At 38.5% G+C, this 25043-nt stretch overlaps 1 protein-coding gene across 2 annotated transcripts in view; it reads right to left on the bottom strand.

The window, feature by feature from the left end:
* TSPAN14 (tetraspanin 14) overlaps nucleotides 1-25043 on the bottom strand; it is a 91101-nt gene that overhangs the window by 25157 nt on the left and 40901 nt on the right. For both annotated transcript variants that reach the window (XM_051981973.1, XM_051981972.1), the window contains one exon: nucleotides 13285-13382. In XM_051981973.1, the coding sequence (XP_051837933.1) occupies nucleotides 13285-13365 (81 nt within the window). In that variant the 5' untranslated portion in view covers nucleotides 13366-13382. The remainder of the gene's footprint in view (nucleotides 1-13284; nucleotides 13383-25043) is intronic.

Genomic DNA, 25043 nt, shown 5'->3' on the forward strand with positions numbered 1-25043 from the left:
TTTGCCCAAACACTGAAGGACACACCCTGAACTCACACTCATGTGTCTAGACTCCAAGGCAAGTATTCTCCCCATTACCCTAGGTGGTACTGCTATGCAAAAACAGATTAGGGCTTTCTGGGAAATAGGATGTCCTTAGAGTACTCTAAAATTCCAAGTATCATCTTTGGGGCTCCACAGACCAAAACTTCTCTCCCTAGGGTCAATCCCCCCACCCCATATCAGCACTGTTGTGATTTAGTCTTGTTTGACTCTTGGCAGAAATCTTGAAGTAGTTTGCTTATTTCCTTCTTCAGCTCATTTTACAGATAAGAAAATTGAGGCAAACAAGATTAAGTGAATTGCCCAGCTGCTAAGTGTCTGAGGCCAGATTTGAACCTGTGAAGTTGAATCTTCCTGACTCAATCTCTGCCTCTATTCCCTACATCACCTAGCTGCACGGTAGATGTCAGGGTTCTTCTATTTAAATGTCATCTCCTAGAAGTCAAGGCCCATTTCATTTTTTATATCTGGATCCCTATCAATTAGCACAGAATCCTCACTTAAATCCCTTTCATTTGTCTATAAAATCATTCCCAAAATTTTGGGAATCCCAAATCTCCCTATCTGGCTCCAAAAAAGGGAAGAACTTCGGGTCTAGCCTGCCCCAAGGCTATCGAAGCTATTCTTCCTGAGCTCTCACAATAGCCAGGAAATATTCCAAAGGAAACAGGAGACACACCAGACAGGGATGCCCACAAGGGCTTCAGCATTATCCTGAGCAAGTCACAATCTCCCAGGGCCTCAATTTCCTACAAAATCAGCAGACAGGACTAGATGGTTCTGAGGTCCCTTACCAGTACAGGTTCTATGATTCTACAGAACTAACTTCCTAGAGTGGGTGACTGGAAGTTTTAGTTCAAATCCCGCCTCAGACACTTAATACTTACTGTGCGACCCTTAGTCGCTTAGCCCCAGTTGCCTCACACACACAAAAGATCTTTACAAAAGGGGAAACTGAGGAAACTTACCCAAAGGCACTAAGCGACTAGCCCTTCATCATACAAGTAACAAAAGAACAGGGCAGTGAATTCAGGTCCTCTGGCTTCTCCAATTCCAGCTTCTCTCTCTCCCTCCTCTCCCCAGGTCCTTTTGCTTTTGCTATCCAGGTTCTGAGGTACATTCTTGCTAACTCAGATGACCTTGCTGTCCAACTTCAGGTTCACCATCTGGCTTTTGGATGTGTACATGTTTAAGTGGGGATAATAATTAAGCTACTGATCTCAAAGAGAATTTGTCTCACTTTGATTTGGCAGACTTTAACTGAATAACAATCAAATTAATCGTCTATAAAAATAAATAAATAAAATCCATCCAGGCATTTCTTTAAAAATCCTAAGAGGCATTTCCTGACTTAGGAGGTTCAAAGTAAAATGTTTTTCTGACTCTCCTAACCTCAAAGTAACCTCAGGACTCTCCCAAACACCCCATAGTCATTCACTCAGCTAACACTGGAGAGCTTCCTCCTGCAGAGCTTCCTCCTGCAGTACATTAGACATAGGTACTGCAAAGGTTGCAAAATAAGGACAAGATCTCTCTCTCTCTCAATGAGCTTTAGAAAACCACAGTGAACTCTGAACTATCATGTTCTGTTTTCATGGATATGATGCTTTTGATCTAGGCTTCCAAAGCAAGGCAAAATCATGAAGTTGTTCAGCTTGATTCAACGGATACTTACTGGGATACAAGGAAACTAAGCACTAGCTTAAAGTTTTCTGGAACATGAGAATTTTTGGGGCAGATTTTAGGTGCCTAACACGGCAATAGTGTGTGTATGCTCACCCCAGGCTCAAAGGGGACTTACCCAACAGAAAATAGGGGAGACGCCTCAGGAAGACAAGAGCTCTGGGGGGCACAGGGGGAGGAAACTGGGCCCAGCAAGATAAGCCAACAAAATCCACAGTTCTCTTTAACTGTCCTGACTCAGTTTCCCGGTACGAGTTTCCCGTGTCTCAGTTTCCTGAACTGTTCTGTCTCAATCTCTTATAAATTAGCAAGATAAAAGAGTAGATCTCCAGACTCTTTTATGGATTTACAATATCCCTTAAAATATTCCAAGATAACCCACCATATCTTTACTTCTTTGTCTCCGGATTTTTTAGGGTTTTATGGCTTCCCTCCCTGATAAAAACTTTCCCTCCCTTTCTCTTCTTTGTCTCCAAAAAGGTACTTAAAGGTTAGAGGTTCCTCCATTCATTGCTGGAGTATGGCGGCTGGCAATTGTATGCTGGACTCCCCCAGCCCTGGGACCAATATGGATTCCTTGGTCCCAGTATATCTTTATCTCTGTCTGACTGGATAATCTGAGAGGAGAGTCCTGTCCAGTCAATCTTACTCTCCCATTAATAAAAATATTAAAACTCTCTAATCTCTCTCCTGCCTCAGTTTCTCCTGCATTACACTGCAAAGGTTACAAAATAAGGACAAGATCTCTCTCTCAATGAGCTTTAGAAAACCACAGTGAACTATCATGTTCCGTTTTCATGGGTATGATGCTTTTGATCTAGGCTTCCAAAGCAAGGCAAAATCATGAAGTTGTTCAGCATGATTCAACGGATACTTACTGGGATCCAAGGAAACTAAGCACTGGCTTATAGTTTTCTGGGACATGAGAATTTTGGGGGCAGATTTTAGGTGCCTAACACGGCAATAGTGTATGTATGCTCACCCCAGGCTCAAAGGGGACTTACCCAACAGAAAATAGGGGAGACGCCTCAGGAAGACAAGAGCTCTGGGGGGCACAGGGAGAGGAAACTGAGTCCAGCGAGATAAGCCAACAAAATCCCTAAGCCACTACACCAAACAGTGACAATGGGCCAGCCCCACCCAGGAATCTTGCTTTCTAAAGGAACAAAAGTGACAAGGGCTATCCATGGGCAGGGTCAGTCACTATTAAAGGACCAACGTTACTCCAGTTCCCTTCAATGTACTCTGGTCTATTCTCTTGAGAGGTGGGGGGAATGGGAGAGAAGGGAGAAGATAGATCCCTGACTTCACCAACAATGAGAATTCAAGTTTATCTCTCTGTCCATTGATACAGACTCAGCACACAGAGTGTGGCTCCCTTGATAATGCAACCATAAACTACATTAAAAGAAAGAAAAAAGGATACACTCCACATATAATTGACCATACTGGCCAATCCAAAAATAGGTGGATATAAATACCATGTCCTATTGGGTTTTGGACGCTACAAATTAAGTAAGATGACATTGACAAGGTGGAAAATGGTACCAGAAGGATGCTGAAATCTGAAACCTTATGGAAGAGGTGTGGTTGGAGGACCATGGGCTACAGACATAAGAACTCCTAAGACAACTCCTTGAAAAAGCTGGGGTCCTTGGTGTGGAATACTGTATTTAGTGATATTTTTTCAATGTATTGTTGGGATTTGCTGGTTTGTCTGTCTTATTTTTCTTTAATCATCAATCAGTAAATACTTATTAAATACCTACTTGATACCAGGCACTGTGCTAAGCACTGGGGGTACAAAAAGAGGTTAAAAAAACAGTCCCTGACCTCAATGGGCTAACAATCTAATAAAAATGTCTTTACTGAGATGGCTCCTTGGGAGAGGTTAAGGAAGGAGATGTCAGGAGGTTAAGGATGTCAGGAGAAATTTAGATGATACAAAAAAATTACATAAAATGTATTTTAATGTATTTAATACAGATCAAGGAGATTGGGGGTGGGGGGTGAGAGGATGGAAGAGAAGGAAGGGAAGAAAAAAAGCACAGAAATGACAGCTGATTTCAAATACCTGAAGGGTTCTATGTGAAAGAGGGATTAGATTTGTTATTTCTTAGCCCCAAAGGACAGAGCCAGGATTAATGGGGGAAGTTACAGAGGCAGATATAAGCTCAACGATAAGAAGAATTTCTGAAAAATTAGATATCCAAAGTGGAATAGTCTGCCTTGGGAAAGAATGACTTTCCCATCTCTGAAGGTCAGTCATGAAGTAAAGATTAGACATCCAATTATCCAGCATGTGGTGAGGTGCTCTGAACAGAGAAATACTTAATAAATGATTACTGAATTGACTCCTGGCCAGGGAGAGACTGATAACAAACAGTGCCCTCCCTCTTCTGAGAGGGTACAAGTCTGTGACTGTCAGCTAAGTGGGGGAATGCTATACCCTAATAACACTGGACTTAGAGTCAGGAAGAGCCAAGTTCAAATTTAACCTAAGTCACTTAGCTATGTGCTACTGGTCAAGTCACTTAACTTTCATCAATATCAGTTTCCTCATCTGCAAAATGGTGATTAATAATAGCTCTACCTCCCAGGGTTTTTTTGAAGATCAAATGATATAAAGCATTATTACATAAATGCTAACCAACTATTCAGAATTCACAGTAATCATTAAATGGACTCTCCACCAGGTTCTGTCTAGGCTAAAAATATAAAGTTCATGATTCTTGTTCTCAATAGACACTCAGATATTTGCGGAAAGAATAAACTGATGCACTATTTGAGGTCCCAATATATAAAAATACATACAAGTGAAAGGTGGTCTTTACAAAACCAAGAGTACTTGAAAGCCCTAAATGTGAGAGAGAAAAATAATTCCTTCTTTAGAATTATATCCTGACATTGTGAAACCTCATTAATTCAGAGCCCCATTAATGGAAATAAGAATTCCCTGAAGTTTACCTTTGTACTATCTATGAAAAAAGGATTTTTAAGGAAAATTAAAAGTGCAAATAAAACGAGTGAGATATGTTTAACCTATAAAGGTTGGGTTTTTTTTGGTTGCCTTTTTATATTAGGACATACCAATTATTCATATATAAATGGTTGCTAATCATATATTTACTTATCAAAGCTACTTCAATAGGACCTTTACTCAGAATACTTAATCAGTGGGCAATTACTCACTATCTGTCCCCAAAAGTAATAATTGTGGCTCTTTTGAAAAATATTGCCTATGGATGAATGCACTGCATCAGTGAAGGTTTACACTCAAGTGGCTGAGGTGACAGCCCTCAGAAACAGACAGAAAATGATACCTCTCCAACTTTTAATGGATTCTCCAATTAAGCATTTGGAGCATCTGCCTCTGAGTCTGCTTGGATGTGGAAACACTGGGATGCAGGACAAAAAATATAGCATCTTTTTTTTTATTTTTGGTCAGTGGCTGATGGAAAATGTGAAGCATTTTAATTTCCCCTCATTTCACATTTAGTTCCAACAGATGGAAGCAGGGCCACTATTCCACACAGACCTGTAAGCTAGGATGCCCAAAGTACCCAAGCCCAGAAAATATATAATGTAGCCTTCTCCCAGAGTACTCAGTACTGACATCTCCAATAGTCCAAGTCCCACAGTCCTAAGCAAATGTCAACAGGGACCTGAGCTCTGCATCATATGGCCTGATCACTCTCATCTCTGCTCGGCATCACAAGGCCACAAAATGGGATTAGAGAAATAGAATCAGAGAACAGTACAGCTGGAAAGGACCCTTAAGGATCATTTAGGCCAAAATTTCATTTCACAGATGAGAAAAGGGAGGCTCAAGGGAAATCAAGTATCTTGTTTGGGGTCACACGGCTAGTTAATGACAGGGAAAATACCAGAACCCATGTACAAACAAAACCTGAAATTAATCCAAAGTTGGAACTCAATATAAGTGGTTTGGATTGTCTGCTTCAAAGACTACAAGGCAATATGGAATAATGGAAAGCATGGATTTGATCTTGAAAGAGTCCTATCTCTCTGGACCTCCCATTAGAAATGAGAAGGTTAAATAAAATGGCTTCTAAGGCTCTCCTAGCTCTAAATACTAAGAATAAGTGTGTCTTCTCAGATCTAAGTTTCCAATTACAACAATAAGCTCCATTTGAAGAAGGATCATTTCATTCTCCGTATGTCTATCCCCAATGCCTAACACATATTGGGTACTTAATACTTGCTGATAGTATCTGGAGCATTATATAAATACTTATTCCTTTCTCGATTGGAAATGGACCAAGTCACAGAATCACCAGGAGTACACTGATGTACCCAACTCCCCACATGATGTTCAATAATTATCATTGGAATTTTTCTAAGCCTAATACACATGAGCTGAGAAATTTCAGTTGGTTTAATTTGCATTTCTCTTACTGATGGTGCTTTGGATCATTCTTTTATATGACTGTTGGTATTATTTCTCCTTTTGAAAATTAGATTTTATAGCTTTTATCTATTTGTTTATAGGGAAATAGCTCTTGATCTTATGTTTACTTAAATTTTCTATATAACTTGGATATGAGATTACAGGATCTGAATTATGAATAAATTTCATCTATCTGTGATCTTTTATAAACAAAAATACTTGCTGAGAAAAGCCTGGAAAGACTTATATGAACTGATGCTGAATGAAGAGAGCAGAACCACAAGAAAATTGTGCACAGTAACAGTGAAACAGTGTGATGATCAACTATAATAGACAGCTCTTCTCAGCAACATAGTGATCCACAAGATATTCTAAAACACTCTCGAAGGAAAATGCTGTCCACATCCAAAGGAAAGAACTATGGAATCTGAATGCAGATCAAAGCATATTATTTTCAGTGGGTTTTTAAATTTTTCTTTCTTGTGGTTTTTCTCTTTTGTTTTGATTCTTCTTTTACAACATGACTAATGTGAAAATATGTTTAATATGATTGTACATATCTATATCAATCTGCTTGCTCATAGGAGGGACAAAGAAGGGGAATAGGGAGAAAAATATGGAATTCAAAATCTTGTAAAAATGAATTATCTTTGCATGTAACTGAAAATAATAATATACTATTAAATACAAAAATATATAAAAAAAAAAATTAACACCTGCTGACATACAGAAGGAGTTGGTCTAAATAAGATTCAGTGTAGCAAAAAAAAAAAAGAAAAAGAAAAAAACTGACTCTGAAGTCAGGAGACTGAAATTGAAAACTTGGCTTTGATACTTACCTGTGTATGAAAAACTCATCTCTCCTAGGGCTGTTTTCTCATGTGTAAATAAAGGAATTGTACTCAAAGATTTCTAAGATGCCTTTCAGCTTTAAATCAATGATTTAATATAATTATATGCTTGTCTCATGCACTGGACTTAACCAAAAGTTAATATGCAGAAAAACAAAAACTCAATTGGCTTTATCAACTCTTATTTCATATGAAGATGTGAACTTTCTCTTTGCCAAGGCAAAGTCTTCTATATTCGGTCCCATCCTATAATTTCCATCTATTGTTTGCTTTACCATCTTCACTCTCTTATTAATTTTCAATCCTTCCCTGTACGCTGGGTGCTTTCCTACTCCCTAAAAACATTACCATGTCTCCCTTATCCTCAAAAATCCCTGTTGAGCCTATCTCTTTGTTTTTGTAGCTAAATACCTCTGAGAAGGCTACCTACAATAGGAACCTCCACTCAGCAGTAGAGTTTCCAACTTCATTCCTCAAGTAAAACAGCTCTCCACAAAGTTACCAGTAATTTTTTAACTGCCAGATGTAACAAACAGTCTTTTCTCAGTCATCCTCCTCTTGGACTTCTTTTTGATTTTTTTTTTTTTTGCTGAGGCAACTGGGGTTAAGTGACCTGCCCAGGTCACACAACTAAGAAGTGTTAAGTGTCTGAGACCAAATTTGAACTCAGGTCCTCCTGACTTCAGGGCTGGTACTCTATTCACTGCACCACTTAGCTGCCCCTTTTTTGATTTTTAACACTAGTAATCAATCTCCTTCATCTTGATACCCTCTTCTCTCAAGAGTATAATAACATTGGTTTCCCTTTGCTTCTTCTACCTGTCTGACTTCTACTTTCAATCTCCTTTGCTGCATCCTCAATATTCACTAAAAGTAGAAGCCCCCCAAGACCTTGTCCTGGATCCTTTTCTTTTCTCCCTTTACACTATTTATTTAATGAATGCATCAGCTCCCTTGGATTCAATTATCATCTCTACTCAGATGATTCTTAGTTCTATTTGTACAAATCTAACCTATCCCTGATCCCATATCTCCAACTGTCCAGGAGATATCTCTAAATAGATGTCCCATAGACATCTTAAACTCAATACATACAAAAATGAATTCACCTTTCTTCCCAAACCTTTCCCTGCTCCTTGCACTCTCCTTACCATTAAGGATACCACCATTCTCCCAGTCATCTGGGTTCAAAAATGATCTTTGATTGCTCATTTTCTCTTCTAGTCCTCATCTCCAATCAATTATCAAATTCTGTCATTTCTACCTTTTTAATATCTCTCAGATATTCCCTTTTCTGTCCTCTCATCACCACTCTGAAGCAAGCCCTTCCCACCTCATGTCTGGATTATTACAAATGTCTGCTAGCTGGTCTTTCAGTTTCTCCCTATTTTCTCAGTTCAGTTCATCCTCCTCCCTGCTGCCAAATGCTCTTCCTAAATAACAGATCTGACTGTGTCCCCTCTCTTTACTTAACAAACCCCAATAGGCCCTTTATTATGTCCAGGATTTTTTTTTTTTAATCCTGGCATCAAAGCTCTTCATAAGCTGGAATTCTCCCCCTTTTCCAATCTTCTGACCTACTCTAGAATAGAGTGACAGTGGCTTCCTTGCTGTTCTTTATACTACTTCCCAACACTGAGCTTTTTTACTGGCTGTCCCCCCACCCCATGCCTGGAATTTCTTCCTCCTCATCTGCCTCCTGACTTCTCTGGATTCCTTTGGGTACCAATTAAAATTTTACCTTTTTTGATCTTCCTTAATGCTAGTACTTTTCCTCATCATCATGAGGCAATTAGGTGACCCAATGGGTCAGAACACTACAGTTGGAATCAAAAAGACCAAGTTCAAATTCAGCTTCAGATACTTATTTGTTTCTATATAATTGCACAATGTCTACCTCGTTAGCCCTTCATGAACTAAGGACTATTCTTTGGAACCCTAGTCCTTAGCACAACGCCTAGCATACAGTAGGACATTAATAAATACTTTACTGGAAATAAATATTTTGCCATCTCCCTGTGTTAATAAGTTGCACTACTCAGAGAAACAAGCTGATATATATTCTCACTCTGGCATGTTTATGGCAACACAAGTTATAAACCCTGAATACTAACACTGAAAATCATATCATGATAACAAATTTAATTATTTACTAGTTCTCATTTAGTGCTCTTGAAGAAAGGTCCTCTCCTTTTATCAACTATTTCAATCTCTGAAACATGTCCAAGAAAGAGTTCAGTCTGATTATTGTTTAATTTAGCTAATCTCTGGTGAAGAAAGTAGCAATACAGTCAGACATCAGCTGAACTGAAGGACAGAAGAGTCAGTTCACTGAATAGAATCAGGAAAGTTAAAAGGACACCTTAATCTCTCAATTATCTTCTCTTTCTTCCCAATACATTTCCCCAGTAATTCCCTGGCTAAATGTGAAATTTAAATGCTGGCTAAATAAAATTCAGTGTTAACATAGAGGTGATTTTTTTAAAGTGGGCAAAGAAGTAAAAAATAAGGAATGATAGGCTTCAGAGGTAGAAAAGATAGCAGAAATCAGCCTAGTGAAAGAAATTCAAATCTAGAAAGAACATTAGCAACATTAAACAAGATCACACAGTTAGTTCAATGCTCAAGCTAAAGACTTGAATTCAGGAGTGACCTGACACACCTCTGAGGTAAGTAGCCTCAAAGTAACAGAGCCAGACATCAAATCCACTCCTTGAAATTCCCAGACCAGAGTTCTTTTCACAATACCAGAGATCAACTGTCTAACAGCCCTAGGATACAGTAAGTTGCCCCAAGGAATATGTCACCTTTAAAAAAACAACCCATCTGGTTAAAACTGAACTACCTATCTGGTTAAGACTAAACTTCTCAGCACCAATGATCCACAATTACACCAAAAGATGATCTCTCCTAATAACATATAATCAAGTCTTCATTTGATGTCTCATCAAAACAGAGAGCCAATTCTGGCTTCACAGAAGAATACAAGCCCTAGTACAACCCAGACATAGAGTAAGAGATAGTCAATGTCTGTCTGTATGTTTGTTTGTCTGTCTTAGTCTGAAGGGCAACTCAATTCAGAGAGGTTTCTCAGTGAGTTGGCCACATGAGGATATTTTTCAGCCACCATCCCCTTCCAAAGTCATCTAACCAAACAGAAGAGAGGTTATGATTAGCTAATTATTGGAGGGAAGAGCCATCCTGGAGATCATATCCCCTCATTGAAGTGAGACAGGACTGAGATGGCAGGACTCAAGTAAGAGTTAACAGAAATTGAGGCAAATAAAGTAGAATGGAAAAAAAGTACTGGATTTGGGATCAGAACTCGGAATTTAAATCTCAGCTCTGCCATTTATTATTGGTTTGATCTTGGAAAAGTCACCTAATTTCCCCAAGTCTTAGTTTCTTCCTCAGTAAAACGAACAGGTTGTAATAAGAGATGTCTAAGGTCCCTTCCAGATCTGAATCTATGATCCTACCTATCTACTGAAGGAAAAGGTTTACAATTTCTAGGTTACTTTTAAAACTTGTTCCAAAGCATATTTACCTCTTTATTCATGTAATCTTACAATTATCCAGTGGCAGGCTTTACAACCACCTCTGGGAAGGGAACAAGGGGACATGCTCATGGCATGCAAAATATTTTCTCCATCCTTTTCTTCAGTCTGGAATTGCCCAATAACAAAGTACAGTGAATATTAGCCCCATTTTGCGGGTGAGGAAACTGAGATCTAACAAACCTAAGTAAGCCAAGCTTACATAGCTGGTTTAGTACCCAAGTTCAAAACTTAAATTCAAGAGTTCAAATCTGTGGCTCTTTCTACTATCCCTAATTCTACTTCACTTTCTAAGGATGACCACAGATCCATAGATTTAAGGTTGGAACTGTAGGAACTTGGAGGACATTCTAGGATTATTAATTAAGACGAAGAAGGAAGGTCAGTCTACTATATAGAGGAGAAACCTAAGGCTTAGTTTAAATAAGCTAGAATTTGAACACAGGGCTTCTCACTCCAATCCAATGCAGTTTCCCCAGCTTCTGCAATTTTGCTCCTTTTCAACACTATTCCACACTACCCTCCCACACCCCCCAAAACAGGACATCCAATTAGCCCCTGCTCTGTATTCCCACAGATTAAGACAACAGATTATTATGAATCTAACAGGGCTACTGCCATCACTGTCTCTGGAAAAGGCCAAATCTCTCAGTACTGTCATTTCCAAAGCCCTGCTAGCTTATTCCTTAACTTCTGAGTCCTAACATCGCATGCTAACTTGAAAAATGATTAACTCTCAGTCAAATACATTTCCAATTCTGCAGAACACTGATAACATTGCAGCCACCTTCAATCACCAACTAGACCTGCTATAATTTCAGAGTAATGAATTTGAGCTATCTAAATTTGATGCTTCAAATGTGTTACTTGGTAAACCTAGTACAAGGCTCAAGGAGCCAAGAGACGGCATAAAAGGAAAAGGAGGAAAAATAACTTCAAAGTCTTAAAAAACAGATGACCAGGATTCTGCAGGGGGATGGAAAATATGTATGCAGCCAGAGTTGAACAAGATGAAAAAAAATTTTAACTGCATCAGACAGCATGAATATTATGGAGTAATATGCTGCTGTATGTATATAAGAAAGATCAGAAGGCCAGGGCTGATCTAAGTGTCAACCACCCATGGAAATCACACTAAAACATGGTGGTGGGTGGTGTGGTTTCTTTAATTACCACTGAGATGTCAAAGCACTGTAATTTTGAGATTATAGTCCCACCATCTCAGAAGGCACTGCTGGGAAAACATTTTTTCTTAAATGCTACACCCAATCAACAGTGGACTAGTCATGTTCTCAAGTTAGAAATTATTTCCTGCTCTCAGAAGAGTAATCCATGTTTAAGAGTCAAAAATACCAGTGTCAGGAGGGAGAATGAGACTGGTGGTTAAAGAAATTTATAGGATTATGGATTTAGATTTGGAAGAGACCTCAGGATTGACCAGCTCAATTAAAGATGAGGAAATGGAGGACGCCAGATCTTAGGTGATTTTTCTAGGGTCACATAAGGAAGTTAAGAGACAGAGTTATGATCTGAACCCAGCTCCAAAAGAGTTTTCTCACTAAACCGTCCCATAATTCTATGGCACCGAATACTATATATGGAGGTATTGTAACAGAGTAGGTCTAACTTGGGGCCACTAACATGAAGGAAAGTAGAACTCTTTTCTCCAGGGTCAAAGGTCTTCTTTAGCTCATAATATACCTTCCTTGATGTCCAAATTCAGTCCTATAAAACACCCAGACTCCTTCTGAACCATTACATTTTCACTATCTCAACTTCCTAAGCACTTTTTATTAAAAGCACTGTAACAGGACAGCTAGGTGGCACAGTGGATAGAGTACCAACCCTGAAGTTAGGAGGACCTGAGTTCAAATCGGGCCTCAGACACTTAACACTTCCTAGCTGTGTGACCCTGGGTAAATCACTTAACTCCAAGTGCCTCAGCCAAAAAAAAGCACTGAAATAACAACAGGTTATCAAGAGTCATTTGTAGAAAAATTTTAGATATAGAAAAATGAAGTAATCTTTAATGAATTTCCTTCTTCTTTCATCTACTTTCCAGTTCAGATGGAAAGCATGAACACTGAAGAAAGAAGTTAATAAGTGGCCTTTTAAGGCATTTCCTGAACCTTTAAAAGAGCGACTTTCACTTACATTAACTGATGCTAAGTGGAGTGAGAAGAACCAAGAGAACATTGCACACAGTAACAAAATTATGTGATGATCAACTGTGAGGGACTTGGCTCTTTTCAATAATTTGGTGATCCAAGACAATTCCAATAAATCTGGGATGGAAAATGCCATCTGCATTCAGAGAGAGAACTATGGAGACTGAATATGGATCAAAGCATACTATTTTCACCTTTTGTTGTTTGTTTACTTGGCTTTTTTTTCCTTTCTCATGGTTTATTCTCTTTTAATCTGATTTTTCTTACACAATACATCAAGTATGGAAATACGGTTTAAAAGAATTGCACATATATTTAACCTACATCATGTTACTTACAGTCTTGGGAGGGGAGGAGTAAGGAAGGGAAGAAGAAAAATTTGGAACACAAAGTTTTATAAAAATAAATGTTGAAAACTATCTTTATTATTTATTCTATAAATACTATCTAAAAAGTAGAGCTACTTTCAACATTCCCTTCCAATCAGAATGAAGTCAACTTCTCTACATTCTTAGCCAAACTCTGAGAGTCAACTAGGAGAGAAAGCCCCATCAGATTCTTCTTACACTCACCCAGAAGACAATGTTGTAGCTGAATAGAAGATACTTGTACCAACAGCTGACTTCAGCATTAGAATATCTGTAATAGTGCATCTTTTGGAGAACAGGGCCTATACAGAAAGAAAGAAAAAAAGAGTCAACAAATAAAATTTAAAAGCATAGATCACTCAAACTTCCATCCCCCCCAGTCTATTCCCCAAACTCCGAGGAGGTCAAAAGTGAGCCCAAAATAGTAAAAAGAATCTTATAACCAGCTAGTCAGTGAGTCACTTCGTGAAATTTAAATGAAGGAAATGGTTCAATTGTGTGAATTTACTAGAGTTGGTAACAGATTGGGAAAGGGGGGAGGCATGGCAGTCTGAGCACTGGGCTCCCTCCCAATGCCAGACACAAGTAAGGGGGAAACAGATTCCAAGATGGCTTTCCAAAAGGAACAAGGATTAAGAAATAATTAACTGTCTTCATTAACTAGAGCAGAACAGTTGTGGCTGTTGTTCAGTCTTTTAGTCTTGTCCGATTCTGTGTTTCCATTTAGAGTTTTCTGGGCAAAAATACTGAAGCAGTTTGCCATTTCCTTCTCCAGCTCATTTTACAGATGAGGAAACTGAGGCAAATGGATTAAGCGACCACCTACCCAGTATAAATTATATTAATCATCATCTAAGGATCACAGCACATTGTCACGTGAAGGAGATCTTAAAAGAAAATATAGTCCAGCCAATTCATTTTATAGATGAGAAAAGTAATTCCTAGGACATCACCCAGGGTCACATATAGTTGGAGTTGGAACCAGAATTCAGATCTCCAGATTCACAGTTAACATTAATGGAATTCCTGAATAAAGTCTCCTCGGGTCTTTTTGAGAGATCCAAGAATCAAGTGCCTTATCTATTTCTTTTATAAGCCCATCAAAGACACTAAATACAAATCCAACAATGAGATCTTAGTGTTTTTCACTATGATGGGAAGACTTGATGGCTACTTGGGCAGTACAGATACTCTTCTTTTTTTAATATGCACAGTATTTATTTGCCTTCTACTAAAATCAATTTCTTTAAAAAAATTTGAGAAACTTGCTAGGAATTGGAGCCAATATGATGGAGGTAAAGGCAGAAACTGGCCCAACCTCTCCCCACAAATGTTCCAAATTCCTTTAAATAAAGAATCTAAAAAAAATTATTAGAGCATCAGAACACCCCAAAAGACAGAATAGAATATTTTCCAAGGGAAAGCAACTTAGAAGGTCAGCAAGCAAGGTCTGTGCCCGGGTGGGAATCCAGCATGCAGTCCTGGTGCAGGCCGGGCCCCAGTCCTGGCCCCAGCCCAACCTCTGAATCAAGGACAGTACTGATGGCTTCCAGACCTCTTAGTCCAGAGACACCAAAGAGAACCTGGAAGGTCAGCAGAAAAGTCTATGGAACCAAGGTGGGAGCCCCCATCACAGCCCAGGCCCCAGCTCTGGCCCTGACACCAGCCCTGACCCCGGCCCAGACTCCAGCTCAACAAGATGGGATCAATGAATCAGCAACAGAGCTGGAGGCTTCCAGACCTCTAGGCCCTAGGACACCAGGGAAGACTTGGAAAGTCAACGGAGAGGATCTGTGGCAATGGGGTGGGAGTCCCTGTGCAGTCCCAGAGGATCAGCAAAGCAGGACACTGTTGCTTAGCACAGAGTTAGGACACTCCTAACAGCTCCAAAGCAGAAAAGAGTGTTTGTGGTCAGGATCTCTGAAAACAGCTGCACAAAATCCCTGAAGCTGGAGAACATATACCTCCACCCTAGAAACAGAGCCCTACTTTAACAGAGTTAAAAACTGAGGAGCAGGCTAGGAAAATGAGCAGCCAATAGAAAAAATTTCTCATCAAAATATACACTCAGAAGATGATAACAAAGTCAAAGTTTCCACATCCAAAGTCACTGAGAAAAATAAGAATTGGGCTCAGGCCATGGAAGAGCTCAAAAGGGACTTTGGAAATCAAAATAGAGAGATAGAGGAAAAAATTAGGGAAAGAATTGAGAGTGGTGCAAATGGAAATGTAAACAGCTAATAAGAAGAATGTCTTAAAAAGCAAAAATGGCCAATTGGGAAAGGAGATATAAAAGCTCATTGAGGAAAATAATTGATTAAAAAAAAATAGAATTGAACAAAAGGAAACTAGTGACTTTATGAGAAATCGAGTCACAATAAAGCAAAACCAAAAGAAAAAAATTAAAATAGGAAAAAATGTGAACTATGTCATTGGAAAAATTAATCTAGAAAATAGATCCAGAAGAAATAATTTAAAAATTATTAGTCTATCTGAAAGTCATGATCAAAAAAGAAGCTTGGACATGGAATTATCAAGGAAAGTTGTCCTGATATTCAAGAACCAGAAGATATAACAGAATTGAAAGAATATACCAATCATGTACTAAAAAGTTCCCAAAATGAAAACTCCCAGGAATATTATAGCCAAATTCCAGAACTCCCAGGTCAAAGAAAAAAAATTGCAAGCATCAGAAAGAAACAATTTAAGTATAGTGGAGCTATAGTCAGGATAACACAAGATTTAACAGCATCTATATTAAAGAACCAAAAAGCTTGGAATATAATATCCCAGAGAGCAATGGAACTAGGATTACAATCAAGAATCACCTACCCAGCAAAACTGAGCATAATCTTTGGAGGAAAAAGTCATTATTCAGTGAAATGAGATTTTCAAGGATTCATGATGAAAAGACCAGAGGTGAATGGAAAATCTGATGTTTAAATGTAGGACTCTGGACAAGTATAAGGAGGTAAACAGAAAAGTAATATAAGGGTCTTAATAAGGTTTATCTGTTTACATTCTTATATAGGAGGAGAATACTTATAACTCATTAGAACATTTTCATTATTATAGCAGTTAGAAAGAATATGTATAGACAGAAAGCAGAGATGTGAGTTGAATATGGAGGGAATAATATCTTTTTTTTTTTAATGATGAAATTACAGGGTGAAAGAGGAATGTACTAGGAGAAAAGGAAAGGGAGAAGTGGAATGGTGCAAATTATATGCCATAAAAAAGAGGCAATAAAAAGCTTTTTACAGTGGGGGAGAGGGGGGAAGGGGAAGGGGAGTGAGTGAACCTTACTCTCAGAATTGGCTCAAAGAGGAAATAACATATATACTCAATAGAGGTAAAGAAATCTATCTTACCCTACAGGAAAAGAGGAAGGAAATGAGATACTGGAAGGGAGAGGGGGTAGAGGCAATAAAAGTAAGAGCATATTGGGGGAGGGAGTGGTCAATAGCAAAACATTTTTGAGGAAAGGCAGGGTGAAAGGAGAGAGAATGTAGTTAGCAATAGTAAATGTAAAAAGAATTTAGAAGCAAGTTTCTCTGATAAGGCCTCATTCTCAAACATAGTGGGAACTGGGCCAAATTTATAAAAAACAAAAGCCATGCCCCAATTGACAAATGATCAAAAGATGTAATCTATAAATTTATGTATATACTTTGACCTAAAAACATCACTACTAGTCATGAATACTAAAGGAGATTAAAAAAAAAAGAAAGAAAAAAAAAATGACTTACATGTACAAAAAATATTCAAGCAATTCTTTTCAGGGCAAAAAAACCCCTGGAAATTGAGGGGATGCTCATCAAGTAGGGAGTGACTCAATAAACTGTGGTATGGGTTTGTGATAGAATATTATTATTCTCTTGGAAATGATGAGCAGGATGCTCACAGAAAAAGAAAAAGAAAAAAATCTGGAAAGTTCTCCATCAATTCAAGCAAAGTGAAATGTACTATACACAAAATAATAGTAATGTTCCAAGATGACCAGCCATGAATGACTTTGCTATTCTCAGTAGTGCAATCATTCACAACTACTCTGAAGGACTTATGATGAAAAATCGTACCCATAACCAGAGAACCAATTGTGTCTAAATACAGATTAAAGAATTCTCTTTCTTTCTCTTTTTTTTTTAAAACTTAATTTTCTTGAGGGTTTTATTTTTATTAGAATGGGAAATTGAGTTTTTCTTTAACAACTTGGTTTTTATGGAAATGTTTTGTATAACTTCACGTGATTTCTTAATTGTGGGTAAGGATAAGGGAGAGAATTTAGAACTCAAAAATTTGTTTTGAATGTTACAGGGGAAATTTTAAATAAATAATTTTTAAATTATTAAAAAAGAAAGAAAGAAACTTATTAGATACCCAGCCCTCAAATTTCATGACATTGGGACAAACTTCCTTACTCAGCAATGGATGGCCAGAGCAGAAATTTGGGATACATTTTTGAAGGAATAACCTTTTTGTGCCTAGAGAAAGAACTGATAAATATAATATAAGATTGATTTTACATGGGTGTGTGTGAATAGATGCATATGTATTTATATGTATATGTGTTTATAAATGTGTACACAACTTACATATACCCACACAAACACATATTCTTCCACAACACTTTCAGAAACATTGTATGAGGTGTACCTCTTTCTTTACAGAATCCTTAAAGGTCACCTCAAAGCCAATGAGTAATGCTTCCCCTAACCATGACAATTCTGGAACACAGCACTGTCTCTCACAAACAGCGTAGGTGCTGAACAAATGTGTCTTGGATTAAATTTGAGGAAAACAATGGTGGTTTAAATTGACAATGAGCCAAGTTCTACTTAGGATCTATAAAAGAACTTCATGAGCTTTAAAGAGCAGATACCAAATAAATAAATAATCCCACTCACTCATTTCCCGCCTACCAACTGAGATCAAGTTAGGAAAGTTCAAAAGGACACCTCAGTTAAACATTTACAGTGTTGGGGAGAAGAATGGGACCTAAGTAAAGCAGGAAAGAGCCACCAGAAAACAAATCAAGAAATCTGGGCCTTCAGCCTCAAGAAATTCCTTGAGACAACAACAGAAAAATTTCTCTTGAACTCCATGGCAGATCAGGATATTTGTTTCATAAAACTGAACACATCCTTACATTCTCTTTCAGAGATGGACATTTTAGGTGTCCTTATGCCAATAACAATCAATTCTTCATCCAACAGTGCAGAATGAGGAAAATGAACTGAGAAAAACTACTTCAATGCTTCAAAGACCTGAAATTTTATTGGTCTAAATGGGTGTTCTTTCTATGGATAAATACTGCAGGCAACCCACAATTCTCCCCAAACTTAGGGAGACAGACAGTCCCCTTACCAGGCTCTTTTTTTTCCCCCCAACCCAGGATTACTTCTAACTCAAGATGACTCACTCAATTGTAAGTATTACTTCAGTGAATGTGGCCTACACTACAAGGGAGTTCATTTTAGGAATAAACACCAGAGCAGGTCACAACACACCTACACCTATGATCTAATACAGAAATCCTGTACTGAGAGGCCTGCTTGTCCAGGTCTCACCAATAAAAAGTGTCAAAAGCAAGATCTGAAACTAGTTTTTTCCTACATCCAAAACCAGCCTTCTCTCCACAATGACACACTACCTCATGCTAAAAGTTAATAAGAAAACAATCCTTCCAAGAAAATAATTTGCTCACTCTTTTTTGTGGTAGGAAAGAATGAAAAACAAAGTAGATGACCATGAACTGGGTGAAGAATGACTAAAATGATGGTACATGAATGTAAGGAACTATTAAGATGCCATAAGATAAAGGATATTAACCACTCAAAGATATAGAGGAAGCTTTATATAAAATGCAAAAAATAAAAAATCCAAGAAAATAAAACTTAAATTGTTATTATTCAGTTGTATCTGACTCTCTGTGACTCATCTGGCAAAATATTAGAGTGTTTTGCCATTTCCTTCTCCAATTCATTTTACAGCTGAGTAGACTGAGGCAAACGGTTAAATTAACTTGTCCAGAGTAACATAGCTAATGAATGTCTGAGGCTAGATTTGAATTCATGAAGAGGAATCTTTCTGGTTCTCCTTTTCCAGTGCTCTATTAACTGTCCCACCTAGCTGCCCCAAACACAAGTCACAACAATATAAACTGAAAAAACAATAACAATAAAAACTGAATGCTGTGTAATGTTAATGAACAAGTAATTGGCCCAGGAGAAAAGGTGAGAAAATGTATCTCCCTCCCTTCTTTGAGGCACTGGGGACTAGGAGAGTTAATCCATGTGTTATAGGTTTTGTTAACCTACTTCCCCCCTTTTTTTTTACATTTAACTGTCAAGCCTCATTTGCTGGATAATACAGAATATGTAAATATAAATGTGGGTATACCTACATGTACATACACACACACATATATACATACACGTATGTATGTGTATACATGTATATGTATGTATATACATGCTACATATATACATGTATAATGGGCTATGTTGATATATTCAGAAATGAAGATATAAAAACAAGTAAAATCAACTAAAATATATTAAAGTGAAAATGAGCTTCTCAATGTTTTCTGGATTGGGTAAATATTCAAGGCCAAGTCAGGTTATCTGGTAGAGTGGAAAAGAGAATAGAGATCTTGGCATCCAAGGCTTGGCTCTGACAGTTAAGTTTTTGATCTTTCTTGAATCTCAATTCCCTTCATCTGTAAAATATTGAGCAATATAATATACTTGACTAGGGGAGTCAAATTCAATTAGTAATAGATCCCAGAGGGTGGCATACTGACTTAGAAAATGACAAATAACAAAGTAGACGACCATGAAGTGGGTGGAGAATGACTAAAATGATGGTACATGAATGTAGGAAACTATTATGTTTCCATAAGATAAAGATATTAACCACTCAAAGATAAAGAGGAAGTTTTATATAAAGTAAGGCAAAAAATAAAAGAATCCAAGAAAATAAAACTTAAGTAGCTGTTTTCAGCTGTGTCTGACTCTCTGTGACCTCATTTGGGGTTTTATTGGAAAAAATATTGGAGTGCTTTGCCATTTAATAAAGGGATATAAGACATTGGTAATTCCTGATCTTTGCTCACTTTCCCTGAATGAACTTGGGGATAGAGGAGAGACATCAACTGATAGAATTATTTTTGTGTTTCAAGATCAAATCAATCATCCCCCTCCTCTAATATCAGAAATATGGTAAATATCATATAAGTGAGTATAAGAAAAGGAAAGCAGGTAGTCATTCAGAAAAGCAACCTAAATGTCAATAGTTTCAAGTGGGATGGTGACTTAGGTAACAGGAACCACACCTGAATCTGTAAAAGCAATTCACCAAAAAGGTGGTTCTATTTTCTGGTCCTATACCATTTGGAGTCTCTCTCCTCACCCCTACAGGACTGTTGTGAATGACCCTCAAAGAAGTCATCGGCAGACTAAAGAGCTGCTCATACCCATAAAGCACTATATATAACACAAGCCATCATTACATAAAATATAAAGATAGCACCACTTCCACAAAGTCCTATTTTGATGCTTCATCTCAGCAAGGAGGTGACCCTGAGCTCTCAAAAAGGCAAGCTCTGACAAGCACTAACAGTCTGACTCCAGGTCCATTTAAAGATTCCATGTTTTCGATCTGAGGGCTAAAAATGCAATACAATAGAAAGGATGGCCCTGGATTCAGAACTGAATCTGAATCCCAGCTCTGATATCAATTGCATTGTATGATCATGGGCAAGTAATTTTCCCCTCTCTAGACATCAGTTCTTCATCAACAGAATAAGGGGTTTGAACTATAGGGCCTCAGAGATCCCTTCCAACACCAACGCTATGAACCTAAGGTCTGAGAAGCTCAGCGTCAGGCTGGCTAATGAATTTTTTCAGCCACAGAAACTTTCAATGACTATTTCCTAAGTCAGAAGGAAGCCACAATCTGGATCAGCAGGAGAGGTATCTGTGTAGCATCCTCAAGGTCCAGAAATAGCAGCAGGAAGGGGAAGGGAAGAAAGGTCGCCAAACTTCCTTCCATTCTCAGAATAAAATTATACCAAAATAGCCTCAAAGCAACAAGAGCGAACCTTTAATGAAACCACAGAGACCCAAAAAAACAACAACAAAAAATACACAAACAAACAAAAACTGGGTGTTTTGTTATATCGTGTAACAAAGGAGTCATGTGGCCAAAGATGTGGTCAATTATAAGGGAAAGGTAACATCTGTCAGTATAATGATCAACCAAATATAGAGTAACACAGATCCCCAAATGAGCCCAGAAGGGCTACTTTTCTGGCCTATTTATTTAATACCAGTCCCTCCAATTAAAATTCAAGGACATATCCCAAGAGGGACTAGTCAGCTCTATGGAAAATGCCCTTTATGAGAAAGTGGGGGGAAAGTGCTCTGTGAGATAGGAAGCTTATTTTTACTTGCCTGCAAGACCTGCCCTGCCCTGCACTCAACTGTCCCTCATCTTGTAAAATAGTTTATATCTGTGGTGAAGAGAAGAGAAGGAAGGTCACCTTTCAGTCGCCAATGTTTTATATGGGTCTGATCTAGCCCTGAAAACTAATCATTCCATAGCCTGCACATTTCTGAGAAAGGCAAGCCAGCAAATGCATGAAGGTTAATGAATTTAAGTGGTTGCTACTGTGACATCAATTTAATACAAATCACAATAAAAGTACTCTTTCAAAAGTCCTTTTGCAGACAGTAAGTAAAAATATGTTCCTAGCATCCCTTTCATCTCAAGTCCACAATGGAACTACCCCAAAAGACAGCCTTCTAATATTATCTCACTGCTGCAAGTGATTGCACTAGGGCAATTAGGCTGGAAGAATTTTTTTTTAATTTTAAATAATTAACCTGAAATTTTTACAAAGTGCCAGAGAATTTAAAACCTAACCACTCCCTAACTCCCTCTAACTTAGTCCCAAGGGTCAGTTAAGTGTGGGAAAAATATAACAAAATCCACAAGAGATTTTCAAACCTCCTATAGAGAGCTCAGGATACAATTGAAAGAGAATAAACATACTAAACTTAGTCATGGGATCTGAGTTGAAATTCTCACTCAAAGCTTGCTCCTGGTATGATTTCAGGCAAGTCCCATTCCACTCTTTTTGTCTTGGTTTCCTCAAAATATGGGGATGGACTAGATGGGTCCCTATCAATCACTGATCTGTGCATAATCTTGTGTGCTTGGCAGTGCATTGTTGCCTACAAACTTGGCTAGAATTGTTGAATGAATGGGCTGCCCCTTATTAAAAAAAAAATCGTTCTTACAGAGCTGATTGGCCAGAGCACTGAGGAGTTTGCAATCCATGGGCATAAAGACAGGATATGTCAGCAACAGATCTCCCTGACTCAAACTGGCCTTCTACCTATTACCACTTCTTTGTTGTTTCCAGTCTGGCTTCCACACATTTTTCTGCTTTTGGGATTAAGACTCTATCTAGTTCCTCACTTAATGTAAAATCAAAACCAATGGTGTTAAAGATCTGGCTATTTTACAGACAGTGAGCTTGGCCAGAAATCTACACTCAAAGCAGAAAAGGAGAAATGAAACCTGGAGGGAACCCTTAAGAGACTTGAGTTAAATGTAGCATTAGTCAACTATATCACTGGGATCTCAAATGTCATCCTGCTTAAAACCCAAATCTACAATTTAGTATGTATTCCTGCTTTGCTAATGATTGCAAGTCCCCTAATACTTTAATAAAGCTTTCTGAAGATAACCACTCATTGTTCAATTATTTTTCGGTGACATCCTACTCTCCATGACCTCATTTGGGGTTTTCTTGGCTTAGATACTGAAGTGGTTAGCCATTTCCTTCTCCAGCTCATTTTACAGAGGAGGAAACTGAAGCAAACAGGATTAAGTGACTAGTCCAAGGTCACACAGCTAGCACCTGAGACCAGGCCTGAACTTGGAAGACGAGTCTTCCTGACTCCAGATCCTGCACCTACCTGCCCAACACTGACCATACCAGGTAAGAATGGTAGCTAACACTTAGATGGTAAGCTTTTATATCCTATACATTATCTTATTATTCCCATTTTACAGATTTGGTGACTTGCCCATTACTGGTCAGTCAGCTAGTAAGGGCTGATGGCAACATTCAAACCCAGAAGTCTGAATTTCAAATGCAATACTTTCCTCTACACTGTGCTACTGCCCACCCTAACACCAAAGTATAGTCACTGAGCCACCTACTGTTTGAAATGCTTGCTAAGTAGTTGAGGTGCACCCACTACTGACTACCTATATGTTTATCATCTTAGTAGATATCATGGAAATTTTAAGAGCTTTAGAACTAGAAGGGCCCATGATCACAGATCCTAGCCTTCTACCCAATACAGGGATTTCTTCCTCTAAGCTTTAGTACAAAATAGTTCACTATCTCACAAAGCGCTATACCCCAAAATAGAATAGGGCACAAATTGTTACTAACAATAGCAAGCTACACTGACAAAGTAATTAAGGTTTCCAAAGCACTTTTCTTACATTATTATCTCATGGATATGACCAAGAATTTTGCACTACCTTTCCCTTTGACTGTGAGTCAACCAGTGGTGCCAGACGTGAACATCGATACCGTCAAACACCTAAAGGCTCACTAAGGTCCCCTGTTCTCTTCCTATTTTACCCAACAGGTTTGACTGGTTCCTGTTTGGTGGAGGATGATTTATCATTCTCTCAGTCACCTTAGCCAGAAACTCTTTGAATCATCTTTGACTATTCTCTTCCCTTATCCATTATATCAACAAGTTACTAAGTCAAATAAGTTCTTTCTTCAGAGAAAGAATCCTTCGTTTCCACTCCACTGATACCGTAATAATCTGGGCCACAATCAATTTACACCTAAATTATTTCAGTAGTGACTCTAGGCTTCCCTTCTTCCAGTCTAGTCTGGAAAACGCTGCCAGATCATAACTTTAAGGTGGCACAGTGAACATTCTAGGATTTAGGGTCAAATATTGTCTGAGAAAATTAGGAGCTGTGTGACGTTAAGCAACTCCCTTATACTCTATCAGCCTCAGTTTTTTTCTCGGCTATTAAAGAAGGATCATAATAGCCCCTATGGTATAGGGTGATTGAGGATCATTAAGATGATATACATGAAGGGCTTTGTAAACTCTAAGTTGATACATAACTGTTAGCTCTTATTGTTTGTTTCTATGACTCCTCTGAAACCCTCAGTGATTCCCTACTTTCTATTCTTTCTCATTTTGGAGCTAGGCCCCTAACCCAATCTGGCCTCCATGTACTCAAGTACTTTCTCTTCCCCTTCTTTCTCTGGATTGTCATCTCCATCTTATGTGCTGTCTTAGAACGCAAGCTTCATGCCAGGGCTTTCCTTTTGCTTGACTCGGTATCCCCACAGCTTATCAGCAAGAATACCTGATACATAATAAGGGCTTAATAGAGGCTTCTTGCTTGCCATTCCTTCCATAGTCAATGGCTGCCCAGTAGGAAGGTACCACCAGCATTCCCATGGTGGCCAGGAGTAAGTCTGCCTCTGAGCTGGGAGACGGAGAATGCCGGCAGACCCCACCCCGCCTTTCTCAGTTCAGTCCTCCCATGGACTCATTTTCTACCAGAAATCTGAGTCACAGATGCTATCTCACTCCCTTCCATTTGCCCATCTGCTAAGAAGAGACATCCACTCTCTTTTCTTGCTTTGGAATATGGAAAATCTATCCAGATTTTTTTTAAGTGTAAGAAATTCAGTCAAAACAAAGGCTGAAATGACTCCCATTCTTTTCTGCCAGCTTAATGCCAACTCAGTTCTTCTAGGCAGAGGTCTATGAGTGTCAAGGAGGTGCGTCCACTTGAGAGGAAATGGAGGGGCTGGTTGTTGCTGCCTACAAATGAAGTAGCTGCACACAATGCAAGCATGCTCCTGCCCCTCAGATTCCAGGAGACAATTCCAAAAAGGG

Source organism: Antechinus flavipes, chromosome 2, assembly GCF_016432865.1.
Source record: "Antechinus flavipes isolate AdamAnt ecotype Samford, QLD, Australia chromosome 2, AdamAnt_v2, whole genome shotgun sequence".
Lineage (NCBI taxonomy): Eukaryota > Metazoa > Chordata > Mammalia > Dasyuromorphia > Dasyuridae > Antechinus > Antechinus flavipes.